We start from the raw sequence: 22846 nt of genomic DNA, 5'->3' as shown, positions 1-22846 counted from the left end.
TTTTAGTCTTAGCTCCAGTTCCAGTGTTGGATCTACAGTTCTAGTCTTAGCTCTAGACTTTCTTCTGTTCTGGTTGGAGCTATATGTTCGGCTCCAGTGTTAGCTCTTTTCTAGGCGTAGCTGTAGCTTTGACTGCAGTGTTAGCCCTGGTCTTAGCTCTGTAGCTCATTTGAAGCAGCAGCCTCCGGTGTAGTCTAAAATAAGAGGGTCCCAGAACACACACACACACACCCCTTCCTCCCACTGGCAGGCTCATCGACATTGCTGGTGTGTGGTCTCTGACAAATGGGTGCTGTTTTTCCCTGCTGGAGACACACAAACTCTCTCTCTCTCTCTCTCTGGGTTTAGTGATGAGGACGTTGGTTTATACTCTTGTTTATTGACATTGACCAGCAAAACCAGCATTTACCTTTCTGAATCATTCAACCATATTTCTGTGTATATCTGTAGTATAGAACAGTATTGCTATAAGTAATCATATGGTAATATATTATTACGGTGTAAATCATCATCAGTCAGATGTTTAGATGGGGCAAATATTTGCAGCCGCTGTAACTGGATGTAATTTGATGAACTCCAGGAAAGCAGAATGTTGAGGTGAATATCTGTGGATTGTACTGCATCTGGAACCTCTACTAATACGTTATAATAATCCTGATTCAGGTGGGTTTAGTCCCAGTTTCTGAATGTTTGTGTGACTATCCACAGACATGCAGAGGAAAAATATTGGATATCGCCCTTCAGCCCACAAGTCCAAGATCAACACGTTCATTCCAGATGGAGAGTTAATAGTTTCTGCTGCTCTATTCCATATTCCTCCTTATCATCATCTCGCATCCTCAGTAAGGATGTGCATTACTCCTCATCTTGTTATTTGAGTTGAAGAGTTGATGATTGGCTATCAGGTTAACCACAAAGTGTTTTAGTCTTGAGTCTTAGTCTTGAGCTTTAGTTTTGACTCCAGTGTGAACTTGATTTCTCTAAAATTGACTCTTGTTTTAGCTCCAATGTTAGATCTGCAGTCTTAGTTTTAGCTTTAGGTTTAGCCCCAATGTTAGCTCTACAGTCTTAGTCTTAGCTTTAGTTTTAGGCTTCATTATTTAGTCTTAGCTCTAGTTTTAGCTCCAGTGTTAGCTCTACAGTCTTAGTCTTAGCTTTTGTTTTAGGCTTCATTATTTAGTCTTAGCTCTAGTTTTAGCTCCAGTGTTAGCTCTACAGTCTTAGTCTTAGCTTTTGTTTTAGGCTTCATTATTTTAGTCTTAGCTCTAGTTTTAGCTCCAGTGTTAGTTCTACAGTTCTAGTCTTAGCTTTAGTTTTTGACTATAAAACAGACTGTAAACATAACCCCAGGTCATATTAATCCCAGGTTACCAAACAAACGGTAGAAATAACCCCAGGTTATAATAAACCCAGGCTATAAAACAGACTGTAAAAAACCCAGGTTATATTAATCCCAGGCTATAAAACAGACTGTAGAAATAACCCCAGGTTATATTAATCCCAGACTATTAAACAGACTGTAAATATAACCCGAGGTCATATTAATCCCAGGTTACCGAACAAACTGTAGAAATAACCACAGGTCATATTAATCCCAGGTTACCGAACAAACTGTAGAAATAACCACAGGTTATATTAATCCCAGGTTACCGAACAAACTGTAGAAATAACCCCAGGTTATATTAATCCCAGGCTATAAAACAGACTGTAAAGATAACCCCAGGTCATATTAATCCCAGGTTATAAAACAGACTGTAAAGATAACCCCAGGTTATATTAATCCCAGGTTATAAAACAGACTGTAAAGATAACCCCAGGTTATATTAATCCCAGACTATAAAACAGACTGTAAAGATAACCCCAGGTTATATTAATCCCAGACTATAAAACATAAAAAGACTGTAGAAATAGTTTTTGCCTATGTGATGTTCTCTCTGGGCAGCTGGAAATCCAGGAAAGTGTCCAGCCTTTCCTTTTGTCTGTGGTCATTATGAAGAAATTCTCAGTCCAGTCATATTCCCTGACCCGGCTGTGATATGTATTGGGTATTATTGCCGTGTTTACTGTAGTCTGCCCTGTTACGTCTTCTGTTCCTAAATTAAGTGGGTTAATTAGTCCCAGACTCGGCGGACAGAGGAGGTTATGTTTAGCTCGGGTTGAGTGTTTGAAGTTTGAGTGATTTGTTTTGCAGAGTGTTTCAGTTACTGAAGCCGAGATGCATCCGGAATAATCCAGTGTGCATTAGCTGCTGTTTTTCTTTGACCTCTGCACAAAGACTCTACGGGATGCTTATTGTGTGGATCCTAAAGTGAGCCTCTCTCTCTCTCTCTCTCTCTCTCTCTCTGCCAACGCATTAAATTAACCGTAACAACAATTACAAATTACAGCACAACAATCATAACAGTAACTGTAAAGGAGAGTACTGAAAAAAGTCAGTAATACACAGTGTTAACTGTGTTACAGGTAACAGTAGTGTATCATGGGTCAGTGTTGTAACAGTGTGGAGTGTGTTACAGGTCAGTGGTGTAACAGTGTGGAGTGTGTTACGGTCAGTGGTGTAACAGTATGCAGTGTTTTACGGTCAGTGGTGTAACAGTGTGGAGTGTGTTACGGTCAGTGGTGTAACAGTATGCAGTGTGTTACGGTCAGTGGTGTAACAGTATGCAGTGTGTTATGGGTCAGTGGTGTAACAGTGTGGAGTGTGTTACGGGTCAGTGGTGTAACAGTGTGGAGTGTGCTACGGGTCAGTGGTGTAACAGTGTGGAGTGTGTTACGGGTCAGTGGTGTAACAGTGTGGAGTGTGCTACGGGTCAGTGGTGTAACAGTGTGGAGTGTGTTATGGGTCAGTGGTGTAACAGTGTGGAGTGTGTTATGTGTCAGTGGTGTAACAGTATGCAGTGTGTTATGAGTCAGTGGTGTAACAGTATGCAGTGTGTTATGAGTCAGTGGTGTAACAGTGTGGAGTGTCTCTCTCTCTCTCTCTCTCTCTCTGTACTGTAGTTACTGGTTATTTGTTTGCTAGCTTGTACGCTTGTTCTCCCTGCTGTGGAAACACCTGGAGAAATTTTCAATCTGCATTTAACCACCTTTAAACACATCCACACCTCTCACAGCTGCTCTACAGACTACAGATACACTATATGGAAAAAGGTATTGGGACACCAAGGCTATTTAAAAGGAGTAACTGTTTCTACTGTCCAGGGAAGAAGGCTTTCTACTCGATTTTGGAGGAGCATTGCTGTGATGATTTGATTGCATTCAGCGAAAAGAGCATTTGTGAGGTCAGGATGTTGAATGATTACCAACCCACCTCAACTCCCAAGTCAAGTCAAGTCAAATGGGTTTTATTGTCATTTCAACTACATACAGAGTACACAGTGAAACGAAACAACGTTCCTCCAGGACCATGGTGCAACATAGACACAGTGCATACAAAACACGAGTGCAACACAGTACAAGTGCAGACAGACAACACAACACAGTACAGACAGAGAATAATAAATAATAAATAAATCAAATAAATCCCCAAATCGTCCCAAAAGTATTGGATGGAGCACCAACCATCATTCCAGAGAACACAGTTCCACTGCTCCAGAGCTCAATGGTTAGATCACCAGGCTGTTGATGACAGGGTTATGGGTTTAATACCTGGGCTCGGCTGTATTTGTGAAATCTAAGGACTGTGAGAAGTAATCTTAAAGAGGGGTGGTCAGGTTAAATGGGTTGTAGCGTAGTAATTGCCCAGGCGTAGCTGCTGCAGTATGCAGTTGTCCGTCAGACTGAGGCAGTAAAGCAGGACTGAATGAGCTGTATGAGCTGAGGGTACCACAGTGGAAATGAAACCGCGGGAGAGCTGTTTATAGAGCTGCTCCCTATTCTCTGCTCCACAGTGAGTGGAGATTCTCACTGCTGAGCAGACAGTCGCACAAACATCTTTCCTCTACACTGGCTCCTGAGGGTCTATTACTCGCTACCTTGAGTCGGCGATGTTCCTCTGTCTTTATATACATCCACTTTACTGCAGACCTCTACAAAGAGCAGCTCTGTGGTCTGAAATGGAAGGTCTAGGGGCTGTAGAACAGAAACTGTGCATTAACAGCTGGGCTACAGTCTGTAACTGAATACCAGTCAGAGAGAGGTTTCCAATAAAGCGGCCAAGGAGTGCACATCCCCTCTTAATGTCCTTAATGTGACTTTGTTGGGGTTTCTTATAGGTCTGTGGTGTAACAGTGTGGAGTGTGTTATGGGTCTGTGGTGTAACAGTGTGGAGTGTGTTATGGGTCTGTGGTGTAACAGTGTGGAGTGTGTTATGGGTCCGTGGTGTAACAATGTGGAGTGTGTTACGTGTCAGTGGTGTAAAAGTGTAGAATGTGTTACGGGTCAGTGGTGTAACAGTGTGGAGTGTTTAATGGGTCAGTGGTGTAACAGTGTGGAGTGTTTAATGGGTCAGTGGTGTAACAGTGTGGAGTGTTTTATGGGTCAGTGGTGTAACAGTGTGGAGTGTGTTACGGGTCAGTGGTGTAACAGTGTGGAGTGTTTTATGGGTCAGTGGTGTAACAGTGTGGAGTGTGTTATGGGTCAGTGGTGTAACAGTGTGGAGTGTTTTATGGGTCAGTGGTGTAACAGTGTGGAGTGTTTAATGGGTCAGTGGTGTAACAGTGTGGAGTGTGTTACGGGTCAGTGGTGTAACAGTGTGGAGTGTTTAATGGGTCAGTGGTGTAACAGTGTGGAGTGTGTTACGGTCAGTGGTGTAACAGTGTGGAGTGTGTTACGGTCAGTGGTGTAACATGTACACTGAAACATGTCGGTCAATGTTCTGGACGTTCTGCTTATATCTATGCTAGGCTCAGAAAGGCATAAGATAAAAGATGATATGGTCATCAGTGTTGTTCACCCTGCACTCGGGTGTTTTTGTGGTATGAAGAGCGTGACTGCTGCTGTCAGGCCTGATCCAGGCTGGTTTGGAGTTGGGCTGTTCTGGATGCTTGCTGCTGTTGCTGGCCGGTCTGTTCAGCTCAGTCTGTGTTTGTGTTTGGTTTACTGGACTGTGGAGAGAATACAGATGGCTGCGCTCTGCTCTCAGTGACGCCTTCATCTTGTAAAAAGGCAACTTGTTTTCGGTGTGGAGCGTTTAGCTGTTTTTTCCTTTTACAGCGCGTTTGATCAGATGAAGTGATGTTTAATGGACTCGCTCTGAAAACAGATGGGCTTGTATCTCTCCTCTGTAGACCGTTGAAAAGCAACTGAACTTGTTGAGAAGCAGCTGGACTGATGTTTCTGTGTGGGTTGTGCTCATTCCAGTTTTAACAGTGTGCTCGTGGAGATGAAACTCTGACAGCTGTGGACTTCAACAAGTGTTAGGAACACTGACTTTGTCCCAGTTCACTTTACTGACCTGCACACCAGTGCTAATGTTCCAGTGGTCACCAATGTTGATGTCCTAGTAGACACCAGTGCTGATTTCCTAGTGGACACCATTGCTCATGTCCCAGTGGACACCAGTGCTGATGTTCTAACTGACAGCAGTGCTAATGTCCCAGTGGACACCAATGTTGATGTCGTAGTAGATACCAATGCTGTTGTCCCATTAGACACAAGTACTAATTTCCTGGTAGACACTAGTGCTAATATGCTAAGGGACACCATTTGCTAATGTCCCAGTGCACACCATTGCTAATGTGCCAATGGACACCAGTGTTGATGTCCTAGTAGATACCAATGCTGTTGTCCCATTAGACACTAGAGCTAATTTCCCAGTGGACACCACTGCTCATGTCCCAGTGGACACCAGGGCTGATGCCCCATTAGATACCAGGGCTGATGCCCCATTAGACACCAGGGCTGATGCCCCATTAGACACCAGGGCTGATGCCCCATTAGACACCAATGTTGATTTCCCAGTGCACATCATTGCAAATGTGCCAGTGGACACCAGTGCTAATGTCCCAGTGGACACTAATTTTGATGTCGTAGTAGATACCAGTGCTGTTGTCCCAGTGGACACAAGAGCTAATTTCCCAGTAGACACTAGTGCTAATTTCCCAGTGGACACCACTGCTCATGTCCCAGTGGACACCAGGGCTGATGCCCCATTAGACACCAGTGCTAATGTGCCAGTGCACACCATTGCTAATGTGCCAGTGGACACCAGTGCTGATGTTCCAGTGGACACCAGTGCTGTTGTCCCAGTGGACACAAGAGCTAATTTCCCAGTAGACACTAGTGCTAATATGCTAATGGGCCATTACTAATGTTCCAGTGGACATCATTGCTAATGTGCCAATGGACACCAGTGCTAATGTCAATGTTGATGTCCTATTAGATACCAATGCTGTTGTCCCATTAGGAACAAGTGCTAATTTCCCAGTAGACACCATTGCTAACATCCCAGTAGACACCAAGGCTGATGCCCCATTGCACACCAGTGCTAAGGTGCCAGTGGACACCATTGCTGGTGTCCCAATGTGGAGACCCATGCTAATGCATGATCTGTAGACTTGCAGTTGTAGGTTTACGGTTTGAAACATATGTATAAATGAGTCTACACGAGCCCTTTAGTGGTTTAAACTAAAGTAAGAAACGGTTGGTCCATTTATAACCGTGTTACGAAGCTTCGTTCCTGAGTATTAACGTTAATAAGCAAGAGGTCAAGTTCATGTCTCTGAGATTTGATAACCCACTTATGTTTTAATGCCTTCAAAAGTAGGCCATTTAAAAGTAAGCAGCTCGATCCCTCTGCAGCACTGACCTCAGTGTGGAGAGAGGACTGATAGCTGTCGTTACAGTGATTATGTAAAACACGGCAATAATTACACTGAAGGAGGAGCTGCTTTCATTTGCATATTCAGCAGTTGGAGGGTTATGGCTTTGCATATGACAGACTGGCGGAGAGAGGATGATTTGAACTGAGTTCGCCTTTTGCTGACCCTCAGAAACCATCTGTTTAACCAAAAAACCTCCACAGCTAAATCTAAAATCAGATGATTGAATGTTCAGAGCTCCACCTTTAGCTGTTACAGCTGCTGTTCTTCTCAGATGACTTGCTTTCAGTGAATCTGCAGGCGATCTTTCCACACCTCCTGCTGCAGATCCGAATCGGACACCTCATCTGTCAAACATGGTGGTGGGGGTGTTCTGCAATCTGCAGGGTGGTTCTTCCTCACCTCCAGAATTCAGATGGAGCACTCTCACTGTCTCACTCTCACAGCTTCTCACCCAAAGAAGTCCTTTCAAACACATTCAACGATGCTGAGGTCTGGACTGTGGGTGGTCTTTGTGTTCCGAGAACAGCAGATCTTCTAGATCAGCTCCACATCCCTTTAGGCCCACAGTGTAGAGTTGTCTTCTCACACAGTGATAGGCTGAACGCTACATATTCCGGCTGTGATTTGAACCTTCATCCTGTTGAAGTGAAGCAGCCATCCTCTCCTCAGCCTCAGCCTTTTAACAGATGGTTTGACACTGGTGTCCAGCATTTGTTGGAGTTTTGTGGAATCCATTCTTCCACTCCCCCCATGCAGTATTGCTAGAATGCAACTGGCAGCAACACAATCCCAACGTATTAAACATCCGCCCCCATGCTTCACAGTTGGTAAGGTGGTGTTCTCTTTGCTGATTGTGGCTAATTCACTCCACAGCACTTCCAAAACTTGTCTGTCACCTCTAGACTCTCTGTAGCATCATGTTGTGATGTGGTGGATAGTTCCACTGCATAGTGGAGCAGTGCACCGCCCCCTTGACTCAGCTAAACTCTACTACAGGTTCTTGGCAGTCAGACTGGGGTTTGGATTCGCCAGCATATGAGCAGTTCTCTCCAAGAGTAGTCTTGGTCTGTCATCTCAACTGCCACAGTTCTCCTCAACTGCCATTTCTTAACAACAGTCCACTCTATAGAAACAGAAAGCTTTAATTGGAGGATGATTGGCCATCTACTTACAGCCTTCGTCTGCCTTGTGGACATTGATTACTTTCGTAGTAGGGACCTGGGTTGAGTGCTGGCACAAGGTTCGAAGTGTCAGAGAATTCATAAAGCTTGTAAATCTGATTTAGCTGACCGTTCCTAATGACAGTTGATGACCTCTCCTGGAACGTAAGGAACTTAAAGACACCTAATGGCAGCTTTAATTGTTTTTCACTTTTTGACAGAATGCAAATCTGGCAGTTGTTCTTTATGTTGTATCAGAACGTCATGATGAATGGACCAATAGAAATGCTCCAAAATTACTTGGATTAGCATCTTTTTACATTGGTTTCCATTGAAAGTTTTTTCTTTCTCCTGGAAAGTTGACAAGGTTTTGAGTGATAGTAACAATATAGATACAGCCTAATGCAAAAGTTTGGACACACCTTGTATTTTTTTTATTGAGAGGTCACAGCCTCTGTATCTAAACCATATACAATTAGGATAGACTGATAGATAGACTGATAGAATATATATATATATATATATTAATCATATTAATATATATTAATCATATATTAGTGTCTGTAGGTCAGAAAAGGAGGGGGAGGCAGCCATAGTCCTGGGCACAGAGTAGGCTGTGGGGCAGGGGCTGAGCTCAGGGTGTAGGGACGTGGGCTGGGCCAGTGGTCAGCGGGTAGATGGGGCTTTTAGTTGATTGAGATACTGAACAGAAAGAAGAAACAAGGAGGGGAGAAAGCACAGCAAGGAGCAATGTGTGGATGCTCACTCACTGGTCCTGGTCAGCACCTTGGACAGCGGTAGAGCGCTGTGAAGGTCTGTGGGTTTTGTTCAGATGACAGCGGCTCCACAGGACCTCACTGTTGCTAAAAAAAAACGTATTGTTAGAGGAACCGAAAAATGCTGAACGTACAAATCCGTTTCTCTGTGTTCGTTTGCAGGTTTAACTACAGATCGACACACCATCTGACCACGAATGGGTTCTATGAGTTTCTGAACTGGTTTGATGAGCGGGCGTGGTATCCTCTGGGCCGCATCGTCGGCGGGACGGTGAGTAAAGCCACTTATCTGCTATCACTGCAGACATATGACCACACAGGCTCTCCTCTGGGGAGGTTTTATATTCAGGGCCACTTAGACTAACAGGAATCACTTCACAGACAGGCTGTGGGTTATTACTCTATTCCTACTGTGGTGTGTGTGTGTGTGTGAGACTCATCGTTTTATCATTATGACCTGAGAATATTTCTTCTGAATTTTATTTCCTTTAAATGCACTTTATCATTTCCTCAGTTTAGCCGCCTCCATTGTCCACACAGATCTCTCCAAGCCTCGCTCTCCTTATCTGAGTGAAGAGGCGTCTGGAGGAAGCCTCCAACCACCACAGCTTTTCACCCTGTTACTGAGCTTTCACAGAGACTCTAGACTCCTAATCACTCCATTATGTGGACACCTGAGTCAGTAGATCACTCACAGAAGAGTGAGAGAGAGAGAGAGAGAGAGAGAGAGAGAGAGAGAATAGAGGCCGATTTGATGACCTTACTGTTTTAGTGAAGTGTTGTATATGTAGAGTGTTCAACACCTGATCCTGTAGAAGCTCTCTGAGCTGTAGTAGGTTTGGTAAGTACAGGATACTAGTTCCACCTGACCGGCAGAGTCTTCCTGTCCGAGTCTAATCACAGAGTCTTGTCTGAGCCTGGTCTGATTTCCCTCTGATCTATGAGTCTTCTCTAAGTGTTTGGGTTTTTTTTGAGTCTGGCGTGATTTCAGTCTGATCGGAGTCTGTTTGGTCTAATCTGAGTCTGACCTGAGTCTGAGTCTGCTCTGTTGCTGATCTGATTTCAGTGTGGTCTGAACTGAGTATATTTTGCTTAGATTTGACCTGTCTGATCTATATCTAATAGCATTGACCTAAGTAGCATTGGTATTTTGTTTAATTTATCTGATCTGAGTCTTCTACTTACTTCTCTCCTCCTCTCCTCACTTCACCTCTCCTGAATTATCCCCTCTCCTCCCATCCTCTCCTCTCCTCTCCTCTCCTCTCCTCTCCTCCCATCCTCTCCCCATTTCTCTCCTCCTCTCCTCACTTCACCTCTCCTGAATGATCCCCTCTCCTCCCATCCTCATCTCCTCTCCCCACTTCTCTCCTCCTCTCCTCACTTCACCTCTCCTGAATGATCCCCTCTCCTCCCATCCTCATCTCCTCTCCCCACTTCTCTCCTCCTCTCCTCACTTCACCTCTCCTAAATTATCCTCTTTCCTCTTCTCACTTCCTCTCCTTTTCTTCTCACTTTATTTCTCTTATATTCTCAACTCCTCTCGTCTTCTCTCTTCTCCTCTCCTCTTCTCTCTTCTCCTCTCCTTACTTAACCTCTCTTAAATTTTTCCCTCCCATCCTCTCCTCTCTTCTCCTCTCCTCATTTCACCTCTCCAAAATCTACTTACCTCTCCCATCCTCTCCTCACTTTTCTCTCCTAAATTCTCCTCTCCTCTCTTCTCTTGTTCTCTCCTCTCCTAAATTTACTCCTCTCCTCTCTTCTACCCTCCCCTCCCATTCTATCCTCTTCTCTCCTCTTCTCTCTTCTTCTCTCCTCACTTCTCCTCTCAACTCCTCTCCTCTTCTCCTCTTCTCTCTTCTTCTCTCCTCACTTCTCCGCTCTTCTCCTCTCTTCTCACTTCTCCTCTCACCTCCTCTCCTCTTCTCTCTTCTCTTCTCCTCACTTCTCCTCTCTTCTCCTCTCCTCTTCTCTCTTCTCCTCCTCTCACTTCTCCTCTCCTCTCCTCACTTCTCCTCTCTTCTCCTCTCCTCTTCTCTCTTCTCCTCTTCTCACTTCTCCTCTTCTCTCCTCTTCTCTCCTCACTTCTCCTCTTCTCTCCTCTTCTCTTCTCACTTCTCCTCTTCTCTCCTCACTTCTCCTCTTCTCTCCTCTTCTCTTCTCACTTCTCCTCTTCTCTCCTCACTTCTCCTCACTTCTCCTCTCCTCTTCTCTCTTCTCCTCTTCTCTCCTCTTCTCTCCTCACTTCTCCTCTCCTCTTCTCTCTTCTCCTCTTCTCACTTCTCCTCTTCTCTCCTCACTTCTCCTCTCTTCTCCTCTCCTCTTCTCTCTTCTCCTCTTCTCACTTCTCCTCTTCTCTCCTCTTCTCTCCTCACTTCTCCTCTCCTCTTCTCTCTTCTCCTCTTCTCTCCTCTTCTCTCCTCACTTCTCCTCTCCTCTTCTCTCTTCTCCTCCTCTCACTTCTCCTCTTCTCTCCTCACTTCTCCTCTCCTCTCCTCACTTCTCCTCTCTTCTCCTCTCCTCTTCTCTCTTCTCCTCTTCTCACTTCTCCTCTTCTCTCCTCTTCTCTCCTCACTTCTCCTCTCCTCTTCTCTCTTCTCCTCTTCTCTCCTCTTCTCTCCTCACTTCTCCTCTCCTCTTCTCTCTTCTCCTCTTCTCACTTCTCCTCTTCTCTCCTCACTTCTCCTCTCTTCTCCTCTCCTCTTCTCTCTTCTCCTCTTCTCACTACTGCTCTTCTCTCCTCTTCTCTCCTCACTTCTCCTCTCTTCTCCTCTCCTCTTCCCTTCTCTCCTCACTTCTCCTCTCCTCTCCTCTTCCCTTCTCTCCTCACTTCTCCTCTCCTCTCCTCTTCCATTCTCTCCTCACTTCTCCTCTCTTCTCCTCTCTTCTCCTCTCCTCTTCTCTCTTCTCCTCTTCTCACTACTGCTCTTCTCTCCTCTTCTCTCCTCACTTCTCCTCTCTTCTCCTCTCCTCTTCCCTTCTCTCCTCACTTCTCCTCTCCTCTCCTCTTCCATTCTCTCCTCACTTCTCCTCTCTTCTCCTCACTTCTCCTCTCCTCTATTCTCCTCCTCTTTCCTGTGTTCTCCTCACTTCTCCTCTCCCCTCCTCTCCTCTTCTCTCCTCTCTTCTCCTCACTTCTCCTCTCCCTTCCTCTGTTCTCCTTTCCTTCAGTTTTCTGTTGAGTTTGGTTTTTAATGATTGCAGTTTCGTACTGTGCCAGAAGCAAAGACTGTTTCTCCCTCTCTCTATTCTGAGAACAGAATGAAGGACACAGCCCCTCCCCTGGGTGGTCGGATGACTCTCTCTCTGTGTGTGTGTGTGTGTGTGTGTGTGTGTGTGTGTGTGTGTTGGTGTGCCACATGCTGTGCTGTTCTGCCTCGGTTCACTCTGGAGGCCAGGCAGATGAGGATGGCATGAGATTTTCCTCCATCACTCACTGAGTTCCAGATGCAGAGGCAGTGAAAACAGTCTGAACGTCAGCATTTCAACACCCATAATCATCTGCAGTCATACCTCAATTACCCTGCAGACACTGATTATTACATCATCACACATTTATTAAAACAGACCATCTACTTCAAAGCTTTATTGGTACATTAGTACATCAGTACATTTGTGGTTCTAAAGTTTCCAATAAAGTGGCCAGTAAGAAGCACATGGTAGCCATTTATAATAAATTGGCCAGTGAGTGGAAGCATAAGGTATTGTTTCCAATAAAGTGGCCAGTAGAGGCACAAGGTAGGTGTTTCCAATAAAGTGGCCAGTGACTGGAAGCGCAAGGTAGGTGTTTCTAATAAAGTGGCCAGTGACTGAAAGTGCAAGGTAGGTGTTTCCAGTAAAGTGGTCAGTGAGTGTAGAGGCAATTGTAGGGGTTTCTAATAAAGCGGCCAGTAAGAAGCACATTGTAGGGGTTTCTAATAAAGTGGCCAGTGAGTGGAAGCGCAAGGTAGGTGTTTCTAATAAATTGACCAGTGACTGGAAACGCAAGGTAGGTGTTTCTAATAAAGTGGCCAGGGAATTAAAGCAGAAGGTAGGTGTTTCCAATAAAGTGGCCAGTGAGTGTAGGTACAAGGCAATTGTAGGTGTGTCTAATAATGTAGACAGTGAGTGGAAGCACATTGTAGGGGTTTCTAATAAAGTGGCCAGTAAGAAGCACAGTGTAGGTGTTTCTAATGAAGTGACCAGGGAGTGGAAGCAGTAGGTTGGGTTTTTTTAAATAAAGTGGCCAGTAAGAAGCACAGGATTGGAGTTTCTAATAAAGTGGCCAGTGAGTGGAGGCGCAAGGTAGGTGTTTCTAATAGAGTGGCCAGGGAATTGAAGCAGAATGTAGGTGTTTCCAATAAAGTGGTCAGTGAGTATATTTGAGTTGTGTGTTTGTGTAAACTTCAGATCAGAGCAAAGCCCACAGTATGAGCAGTCCGGTTTTGTCCGGCAGTAAGTGACCAGAAATAGCCATTTTGTCGTCTGCTGTGGCTCATTGAGCTGAACCCTCCGTAAAGGTTACTGAAACAGTTACAGCTCTGCTGTAGAACCACTGAATCCGCACTCTCCCACGCCCGCAGACAGAACAAGCTCCGACAACCCAGAGGTATTTTGAACTCTGTGGACTAGTGACCAGTTCCACAGCAACTTCACTGTGACTTCAGTAAAACTTCTCCTATATAAACCAGGAGAGACTCAGTCAGAATCATTTTTTATTACTGATTCACTACATGGACAAAAGTATTGGGACACCTGCTTATTCATTGTTTCTTCTGATCTCAAGGAGTTCTAAAAGAGTTCATCCTGCTTTTGTTGGAGTAACTGTCTCTACTATCCAGAGAAGTAGGATTTCTACTAGATTTAGATTTTGAAGCATTGATGTGAGGATTTGATTGGATGATTACCACCCTACCTCATTCCAAACCTTCTCCCTATCCCTAATGGATGGAGCACCAACCATTATTCCAGAGAACACAGTTCTTCCACTGCTCCACAGCTCCATGCTGGGGGGCTTTATACCCCTCTAGCCCATACCTGGCATTAGGCAGCATGGTGACAATAGGTTATTGTTTATCTGCTCCAGAGAGTCCTGTGTATTGGATTAGCAGTTCTTCTCTACATGGACTAGACATTTGAAGGGGTGTCCACAAATATTTGGACATTCAGCCTGGCTTCTTATAATAAACTGAAATAAAAGTAAAATGATTGAAATATGAGTAGTTTAATTAATTTTACACATTTGTGTTCACCGCACGGATGAGTATTTTGTATTTGTCCTTCAGTCCTTTGTTGTTTGTACTTTGATCTGTTGTCTTTGCCTTTTGGTCTTTATACTTTGGTCTCTGGCCTTAGTCTTTTTCTTTTTCCTTGTGATTAGGCTTTAGTCTCTGGTCTCTGTGCTTTGGTCTTGGTCTTATGTCCTTGTTTTTGTCTTTTTCTTGGTCTTGATCTTGATCTTTTGGTCTCTGATCTTTATGCTTTGGTCTTTTGTCCTTGTTTTTTGTTTTTTCTTGGTCTTTGCACTGTGGTCTTTGGTCTCTGGTCTCTGTGCTTTGGTCTTGGTCTTTTGGTCTCTGCGCTTTGGTCTTGGTCTTTTGTCTTTGTTTTTGTCTTTTTCTTGGTCTTGATCTTTTGGTCTCTGGTCTTTGTGCTTTGGTCTTGGTCTTTTGTCCTTGTTTTTGTCTTTTTCTTGGTCTTGGTCTTGATCTTTTGGTCTCTGGTCTTTGTGCTTTGGTCTTGGTCTTTTGTCCTTGTGTTTTGTCTTTGTCTTGGTCTTCGCACTTTGGTCTGTGGTCTCTTGGTCCTTCCTATTGGTCTTGGCCTTGGTGTTTTGTCCTTGTCTTTGTTTTTGTCTTACATGTTGTCTTTGTTATGTCACGGGAGTGTATTGGTATCACTGATGGTCTTTAGGAGTAAATGTCAGGTTTGGAGGGTTAATTGTGATGGCTTTCTGCCCTTTGCTGAAAAACTATTGGAACATTTTACGTGTCTCTGTGTACCTATGTGTGACCTCCTCGATTTGATGAAGACATGAATATGTAGTGGTTGTTGGATATTTGGCACAAGGGAATAGTTTTCCTCCCCAAACATTTGCAGCTTTGATTAAGTAAGTGATGTTTTGGCTGCTGAGGTCAAGGTTAGGCATGCGTTGGGTGGCACACATATCCCAATACATACTGGAGCATGACATCATTTACCAGTAATTGGAAGTGTGTGCGCTTGCACTTTTTGGTTTTATTACACAGAACACACATACAGGATACAGCAAAGAGATAATCCCAACTTCACAGAAAGTCTGTTCCCCCTCTGTTTTAGCCGAATCATTGTGAGCCCTCCAGGTGTTTGGCAGTGAAGTGCCTCGAAAGCATAAATGGATGTTTGCATTTCTTTTGAAGCAAAACCATACTGCAGAGGCTTCTCTGAGGTTTCCATGAGGAACAAAATCGACATGTTTATCGACAATATCGGCCATTATTTACATCAGGAACCTGCTGTGATCATGAACACGATGTATAAATACGTTGCCATCAGTGAGAATGAGGAGGCTGTGTAGCTGCATAAAAATGATATTGATAATATTAAAATAATATTATCCGATTATTAATTTAATTTCTAACTTGTTTTAAGTGTCTTTTTCTACTAAAGGCCTCTTAGTCTTATTCTTTTGGCAGATAAGTTTGCTTGATTCAAGAAATAATACTGTTTGAAACAAGCTAAATGATCTGCCAATGGAATAAGACACTTAAAACAAGTAAAAATATTAGAGACACTATATGTCCAAATGTTTGCGGACACCCCTTATAATGAATGCATTCAGCTACCTAGTGGCACTGTGCTGCCTAAAAGAGGCATGGGCTAGAGGGGTGTAAAGCCCCCCAGCACTGAGCTGTGGAGCAGTGGAAGAACTGTGTTCTCTGGAAGGATGGTCGATGCTCCATCCGGTACTTTTGGGATGAGTTGGGGATGTGATAGGAATTTAGCATGGCCAGTTCACCTACCATGTATTTTTAAAAGGTGGGAGAAAACCGGGGCACCTGCAGGAAATCTGCATGGACACTGGGAGACACACCAAACTTCATTCAGAGACCAACCAGAATGAGGCTCGAACCCTCAACCCCAGGCCCCTGGAGCTGTGTGACACATGCACCACCGTGCGGCACCACAAAATAATTAAACCACAAAATAATGAAACTAAATTTAAGGAGATTTGTTCCGAGTCGATTTCACGACGGGGGGGCCAGGAGGGTTACAGCTTCCTAATGAGAGCCTCTGGGAACAGTTCAGCTCAGTGTGTAGAATTACAGGAACAGGAAAGCTTTTAGGTTTTTGGTTTCCAGTGCGCAGTCGAGTTTGTCCCGCACCACGTGTGTGCAGGGGTGTCCTGTGCAGTTTGACTGCCCTGCAGCTGTGTGGTGCTGAGTGCTTTGGGGCGACTTTACCCTCAGAGCCTGAACACAGCCGTGTTTGAGACTTGTAGTGTCATAAGGCAGGCTAAGCAGGCAGGTGTGTGTGGGAGAAGTCTGGGAGCTTGCTTGGAGGTCGCATTAATGTGTTTCATTTTGCACTTTTCACAGGAATGTGTCCCCAAAGTATGTCATTTCAGCCTTCCTTCTGGTAACCTATAGTCAAGGTTTTACTTTTCTAAATTTATATTTATTAATTTTTTTTTCAGTCATTTTAATTAATTTAGCATTATTTTAGATTCCTTTTTTGATCTTTTTTTGATTTTTTTTTGCTATTTTCTTCTTTTTTTTGCTATTTTGCTTTTTTTTTTACTATTTATATATTTATATTGTAGCATTTTAGCCTTTAATTTTAATTATTTTTAATTATTTATATTTATGTAATTTTGGTTTATTAATTTCTATTTGATGGATAAAAAAAACTTTTTTTTTTTTCTCTCTTACTAATTAAACCTTAATTTGTTCATTTTATCAGTCTTCTACACAGGCATATTAAAATATTATGACCACCCCCGGTTTGGAATAACATTAGCCCATCATTATTTTTATCAGCTCTACTTCCCATATAAGAGCACTGTGTAGTTCTATAACTCCAGACTGTATCCATCTGTTTCTCTGCATTCTTTGCTAGCCTCCTTTCACCCTGTTCTTCAATGTTTAGGACTCACCAACCAAGTCTGCAGAAGATTCTTTGTTTCCAATATCCAAATCATACCACCTCATCTGTTAAACATGGTGGTGGGGGTGTTCTGAAATCTGCAGAATAGGTTTTTTTACACCTGCAAAGTTCAGTCTTAGAAGTCTGAGCACTTTCTGCTTCTCACCAGCCAGGTCAGAACTCGGTAAGAACCCTGGCAGCTGGGCTATCTGAGTTGCTTGGTTAAGGTATCAGCAAGTGGTTGTCAGCATGTTGCTTACTAATGGCTATGCAGTTGCTAGATGGCTGCAGTGGTATTCAAGGTGGTGGTTAGGTGTTTGCTGTGGTATCCCAGGTGCTTGCTTTTGGAATTCTGCATGGGTGTAAGGGTGTTGGTAGTGTGCCATTATCTAAACTATGCTATAGGATGGTGTATGAACTTTTAGCCACAGAATTCTGCCATTGTTTCCAATGAGAGGCTTGAGAGTTGGTTCGGTGTAGCTAGCTTAAGACTGCAGGGCGAATAAGCAGACACATATCCAACAGAAGAAAAAGATAAAGATGAATATACCATTGAATAGCAACAGTGTTTCAGGCAATCAGTAAAAATCTATTATTTATAATTTGTGCTACAACAAGCCCAGAAATCAAGATGTGCCTCAAGCTTCTCAGCTCAGAACATTCATAGGGCTGCACTGCAGAGCTGTCGCTGGAGGAGAGTGATCACAGGTGGAGGCAGTGGTGCTTCTCTGTAAAGTTTCACCCTCAGAAACTGAGCAGTAAATTTAGGGAACGCGGCCTTGAATTCCTTATCAACACCAAGATACCACTACATACACAGCAGCTCCACTCTCAGTGATCTGACTCTCTGTCAGTCTAAAGATATGTGTCTTTATGATCACTAATTACGGTCACTAATCACAGCCAGGTTGGTGTGGCGCAGTGGGTAACAACACCGTGTAGGGTTCAGTGCCATTGACAGTATTGCAGCTGTGACAATGCAACCAACCCCACAACAGCAGGCCAAGGTCTTTCCTGGGTTTGTAAGCTTTTATTTTCGGGCAGTAGTTGAACTTTAAATCTGTGTGAGATATCAAGGTAATGTGGGTTTGCACTAATAACATTAACTATACGTGTTATTTCATAAGGGGTAATACATTGTTAGCATTTGCTGAAGTATAGCACTGTGGCTAAGGGGCTAGTTAGCGTTCACTTGTTTGGAACTACTATTTAATTCCTAGTGACTGGGAAAGGTCAGTGCAGTTTGATTAATGAGTCTGAATCTCATTAACCTTTTTGTAAAAAAAAAAAAAAGATTTGCACCATGTGGCCTAATGTTTGTGGACACCCTTTTAATGAATGCATTCAGCTACTTCAAGTTACAAATATGCAAATCCACACACACAGCTTGTCTGGTCTATATATAGAGACGTACTGCCATGAGATTAGCGTGTTAGGATTAACATGGCAATATTTGAATAATGCAAGGCAAGGACTAGAGGGGTATATAGCTCTCCAGCATTGAGCTGTGGAGCAGTGGAACTGTGGAATGATGGTGCTCCATCCCATCTGATGAGCTAGAGAGCTGGGCATGAGGTGAGGTGGTGATCATTGAACATCTTGCAATCAAATCCTCACAGCAATCCTCTTCCAAAATCTAGTAGAAAACCTTCTTCCCTGGATATTTGCTTCAACAAAAACATGATAAGCTATTTTTAATACCCTTAATTTCAGAAGAAACAATGAAAGAGTAGGTGTCCCAATACTTTTGTCCATAGTTTAGAAATTGAGGAATTTAAGGATTATAAAATTAATAAGATTTAAAACAAATAAATTAATCCAAGAGTAAAAGTCTCTTTTAAACAAACCATAAAATAGCAAACATGGCCCACACACAACTGGCCTTGCTGTCTCCGGGTGGAAAGTTGTCTCTCTCGCTCTATCCCCACATAATTCCAGTGAGATGCTAGCCAGCATGGGCCTTTGCTAGCCAATGCCTCAAAGCCTTTCGTCTGAGTGTGTCGGCTGCCTGGTGGCGTTGCATCAGCGGCAGTTTGGAAGGAGACAGCGGCAGATTATGAGTGTGTTGGCGGAGGCATCGGTCAGTCCTCAGCCTCCCAGTGTCGGGAGCATTACATGTGATGGGGGAGAGTGCTAATGGGTGGGTTAGCTAATCTAAAATTGGATAAAAAGGTTGAGGATGTAATGAATTACATACTAATTTACACATATCAACAATGAATGGATTTTGACCTGGGGTGCACAAACTTTTGAATGTGATCGTATATATATATATATATATATATATATATATATATATATATATATATATATATATATATGAATGTTTTATAGAGTTTTAATTGAAGATTAGGAATTGTGGTTCATAATTAATGAGTTTTTTTTTTTTTTTCAATTTCCACGAATCCTCCTCAGCTTCCCAACCAGCATCACTTACCTCCTGTTCTTCAGAGCAGATCTGATTTCAGCTCCTTTCCGAGTACCACACTCACACTGGGCACCGCCGTCCACATTGTCAGTGTTATGAGGCAAAGTTTCAGTAAAGTGTTACTGAACATTTATGTAGCTTTGGTTCACTCAGCCTAAACTCTGGAGGTGTGTAGAGTGGGCTTTTATCTGCAGAGCTGCTGAACGGGAGGACAAACAGGGCAGCGTTCAACCCATCAAATCAGAGCTGTCAGGAACGGAGATAGGGGGCGTTGTAGTGATGGTGGCGAGATGAAATATTCATGCGCTTGGTTGTGAGTGAAAGAGAGCTGCAGTTGTCGAGGGTTGATGATCTATGAAAGGCCTTTCATCGCTCAGTCTTCAGCTGAGCTTTACACTCTCTAATGATGGGCCGACAGAATGTTTCTCAACCGGCACAACCTGAACCTCGCCCTCAACCTCAACCCTGCCCCCATCTGGCAGGAAAGGGGCTTTTAATGAATAATTAATGTTGTATAAAACCTGCATTCTATTAGTTTAGCTGCCGTCTCATTCTGAATGTATGTTGTTTGAAAAGTTGAAAAATCTCAGCCATCCCTTCAGGAAAATCCAGCTGGCCTGATGCTCAAGGTGGTTTAAAAACTGATCATCCAGGTGAACGCATGCTGGGAAACTAGCCAGTAAACCAGTTCGTGACCAAGCATGGTGTACGTTGCCCTAGATTTTGGTGATGCTTATTCATGCTGGTCATGCTGATTGACCAGCTTGGTGATGCTGGTCGGTCAGCATGATCATACTGATTGTTTAGCTTGGTCAGGTTGATCATGCCTGTGGAACCAGCTAAACCATCAAACTCAAATAAAAACATACGTTACACTGGGAAACTAGCCAGTAAACCAGTTCTTGACCAAGCATGGTGTACGTTGCCCTAGATTTTGGTGATGCTTATTCATGCTGGTCATGCTGATTGACCAGCTTGGGCATGTTGGACGACCAGTATGATTATACTGGTTGTCTAGCTTGGTCAGGCTGGTCATAAAAACATAACTTATGCTGGTAAAGCGCTAAGCTGGTCAGCCATCTGAACCGGCTGTACCAGCTTGAGCAGCTTTCAGCAGGGATGTGAACATTGCCATGGTGATAGTTATACTTGAATAACAGCGGTGGTCCTGATCCTTTGCTGCTGTTGTCCAGCTGTTTGGATTATCCAGTTTGCCAGTGTTTAGATATCTGATCTATTTTTCCCATCATTTGGTTATTTAATAATAATAATAATAATAATAATAATATAGAATAACTACAGTTTGTTGGGTGTTGGAAATAGCTTTTTATGGTACATATATAGCTGAGTATATTTTATCAGACATACTTTAATCAATGGCTACTAAATATGTACTGTAAATTATTAGGACATGCTTAGTGTGTACATGTTTCTAGTGTATCCAGATTAAACACTGACTGTGTCTGTGTGTGTTTTGCAGGTGTATCCAGGTCTGATGGTAACAGCAGGTCTGATCCACTACACCCTGAACCTGCTCCACATCACCGTACACATCCGGGATGTGTGTGTGTTCTTGGCTCCAGTGTTTAGTGGACTAACAGCAATTTCCACCTTCCTTCTAACGGGAGAGCTGTGGAGCCAAGGCGCCGCCCTGCTGGCTGCATGCTTCATCGCTATCGTCCCCGGATATATCTCCCGTTCCGTTGCCGGCTCATTCGACAATGAGGGCATTGCCATCTTCGCCCTACAGTTCACCTACTATCTCTGGGTGAGTGCCATCAAAACCCAGTACTACCCGACCAAACAGGGGTCAGTCCGTAGCCAGAACCCACCACCAAGACTAATCCTCAAAGCCCCCAAATCCACAGCTCCCTAAAACTAACCCCAAAATCAACTTTCAGGACTAATCCCCTAAAATAATCCTTAAAACCAACGAACAAGATTACCCCTCAAAACTAAGTCCTGAAAACCAGCTACATAAACCAGCCCCCAAGCCTAATTCCCTAAACTTACAACCAACCTCAAGACCAACCACCAAAGCCAACCCCCATAACTAGCCCTTAACACTAAGTCAAGACTAATCCCCTAAACTAACCCCATAAAAACAAATCCCTTAAACTAACCCTTAACCCCAACCCCCAAAACCTCCTTTAAAGCCAAGAACCAGAACCAGGCCAGAAAACCAAAACCAAAGACTAAACCCCTAAAGCACCACTCAAAAGCACCCCAACACCGAAACCCAAGACTAACCCCCTAAAGCACTGTTTTAAAGCACCCTCAAAACCAGTACTTAAGAATACACATCCATAACTAACCCCCAAACCAACCCCTAAAATCAACCCCCTAACCAGACCCATAGACTAACCCTCAAAATCAACCCCCTGTACTAATCCACTAATATATCCCCCAAAGCCAAGCCCCTAAGTCAACACCCTAAACCAATCCCCATAATTCAACCCCACAGAACCTACCCCTTAATCTATATCGCTTTTGGTGGACACCTGCTCCTCCAGCGTTCCTTCTGAAGCCAAGGGTATTGATAGCGAGTTTGTCCTCCTGTGCTGCAGTACCAGTATCTACTCTTCTGGAAAGGATTTACTGTAGATGATGGAACATTGCTGTGAGGAGGATTTGATTGCATTCATTCTCACAGAAGCATCGTTGAGATCAGGTACTGTTGATGATTAGTTCTGCGACTGCAGCCCACCCCAAAGGTCTTAAATGCAGTTCCCTCACTCCAGAGAACCCCATAGCCAAATGCTTGGGGGGGGGGGGGGGGGGGGGGGCTTCTTACCCCTCCAGCCTACGCTCGGCATCGGGCACAGAGATCTTAGGGTAATGTGCAGCTGCTTCATCTTAAGGTGTAGTGTTTCTGATAGCTCTGCGTTCCTCTGATTCAGCTCACAAAGGGCTTAGTTAGAATCTGACGAGGTGAAGCGAGGGGAGCATTAAACTGTAGTGCTGTGAGGAGTGCTGGGCCACAGGTAATAAATCCAGCCCTGCACCGCATCACCTGATTTCCCTAACGAGCTCTTATCCTTAACGATGAAAGGAAGCTAATTAGTTAAATCAGGTGCTCCTTGCAGGACTGGAGTGAAAAGCTGCTCAGACTGCCTTCACACTGATTAGCAGCATTTCAAAGAGAAGGTTCTGAAATCACTCATTCACTCTGTGTGTGTGTGTGTGTGTGTGTGTGTGTGTGTGTGTGTGTGTGTTGGACAATTTGCTACTTTGGACCAGCAGAAAGAAGAACATTCAGGGTTGTCCACATTCATTGGATTTTCAGTGTAATGTAGGCACAGACAGACTGAACCTCTCAGTAAAAATGGCCTGCAGGTTGTTGAGTATATACAGCGATCAGCCATAACATTAATACTACCTTACCTTATTTCTACATGTACTGTCCTTTATATCAGCTCCACCGGACCTTATAGGAGCACTGTGTAGTTCTATAACTCCAGACTGTATCCATCTGTTTCTCTGAATACTTCATTAGCCCCCTTTTACCCTGTTCTTCAGTGCTCGGGACCCCACTGCAGTGACACTGACTGACCTGGTGGTGGCAAGTGTGTTAGTAGTGTGTGTTTCTCTGCTGGTACGAGTGGATCAGATACAGCA

The 22846-nt window shown here is 43.8% G+C and overlaps 1 protein-coding gene across 1 annotated transcript in view; it reads left to right on the top strand.

Annotated features, from left to right (window-relative positions):
* The window catches only part of LOC140550317 (dolichyl-diphosphooligosaccharide--protein glycosyltransferase subunit STT3B-like), a 199777-nt gene that overhangs the window by 104868 nt on the left and 72063 nt on the right, over window positions 1–22846 (top strand). The window contains exons 2-3 of the mRNA XM_072674242.1: window positions 8863–8971; window positions 20709–20996. Of these exons, the coding sequence (XP_072530343.1) occupies window positions 8863–8971; window positions 20709–20996 (397 nt within the window). The remainder of the gene's footprint in view (window positions 1–8862; window positions 8972–20708; window positions 20997–22846) is intronic.

Source organism: Salminus brasiliensis, chromosome 2 (genome assembly GCF_030463535.1).
Source record: "Salminus brasiliensis chromosome 2, fSalBra1.hap2, whole genome shotgun sequence".
Taxonomy (NCBI): Eukaryota; Metazoa; Chordata; class Actinopteri; order Characiformes; family Bryconidae; genus Salminus; species Salminus brasiliensis.
This window is presented reverse-complemented; position numbering and strand designations above follow the sequence as displayed.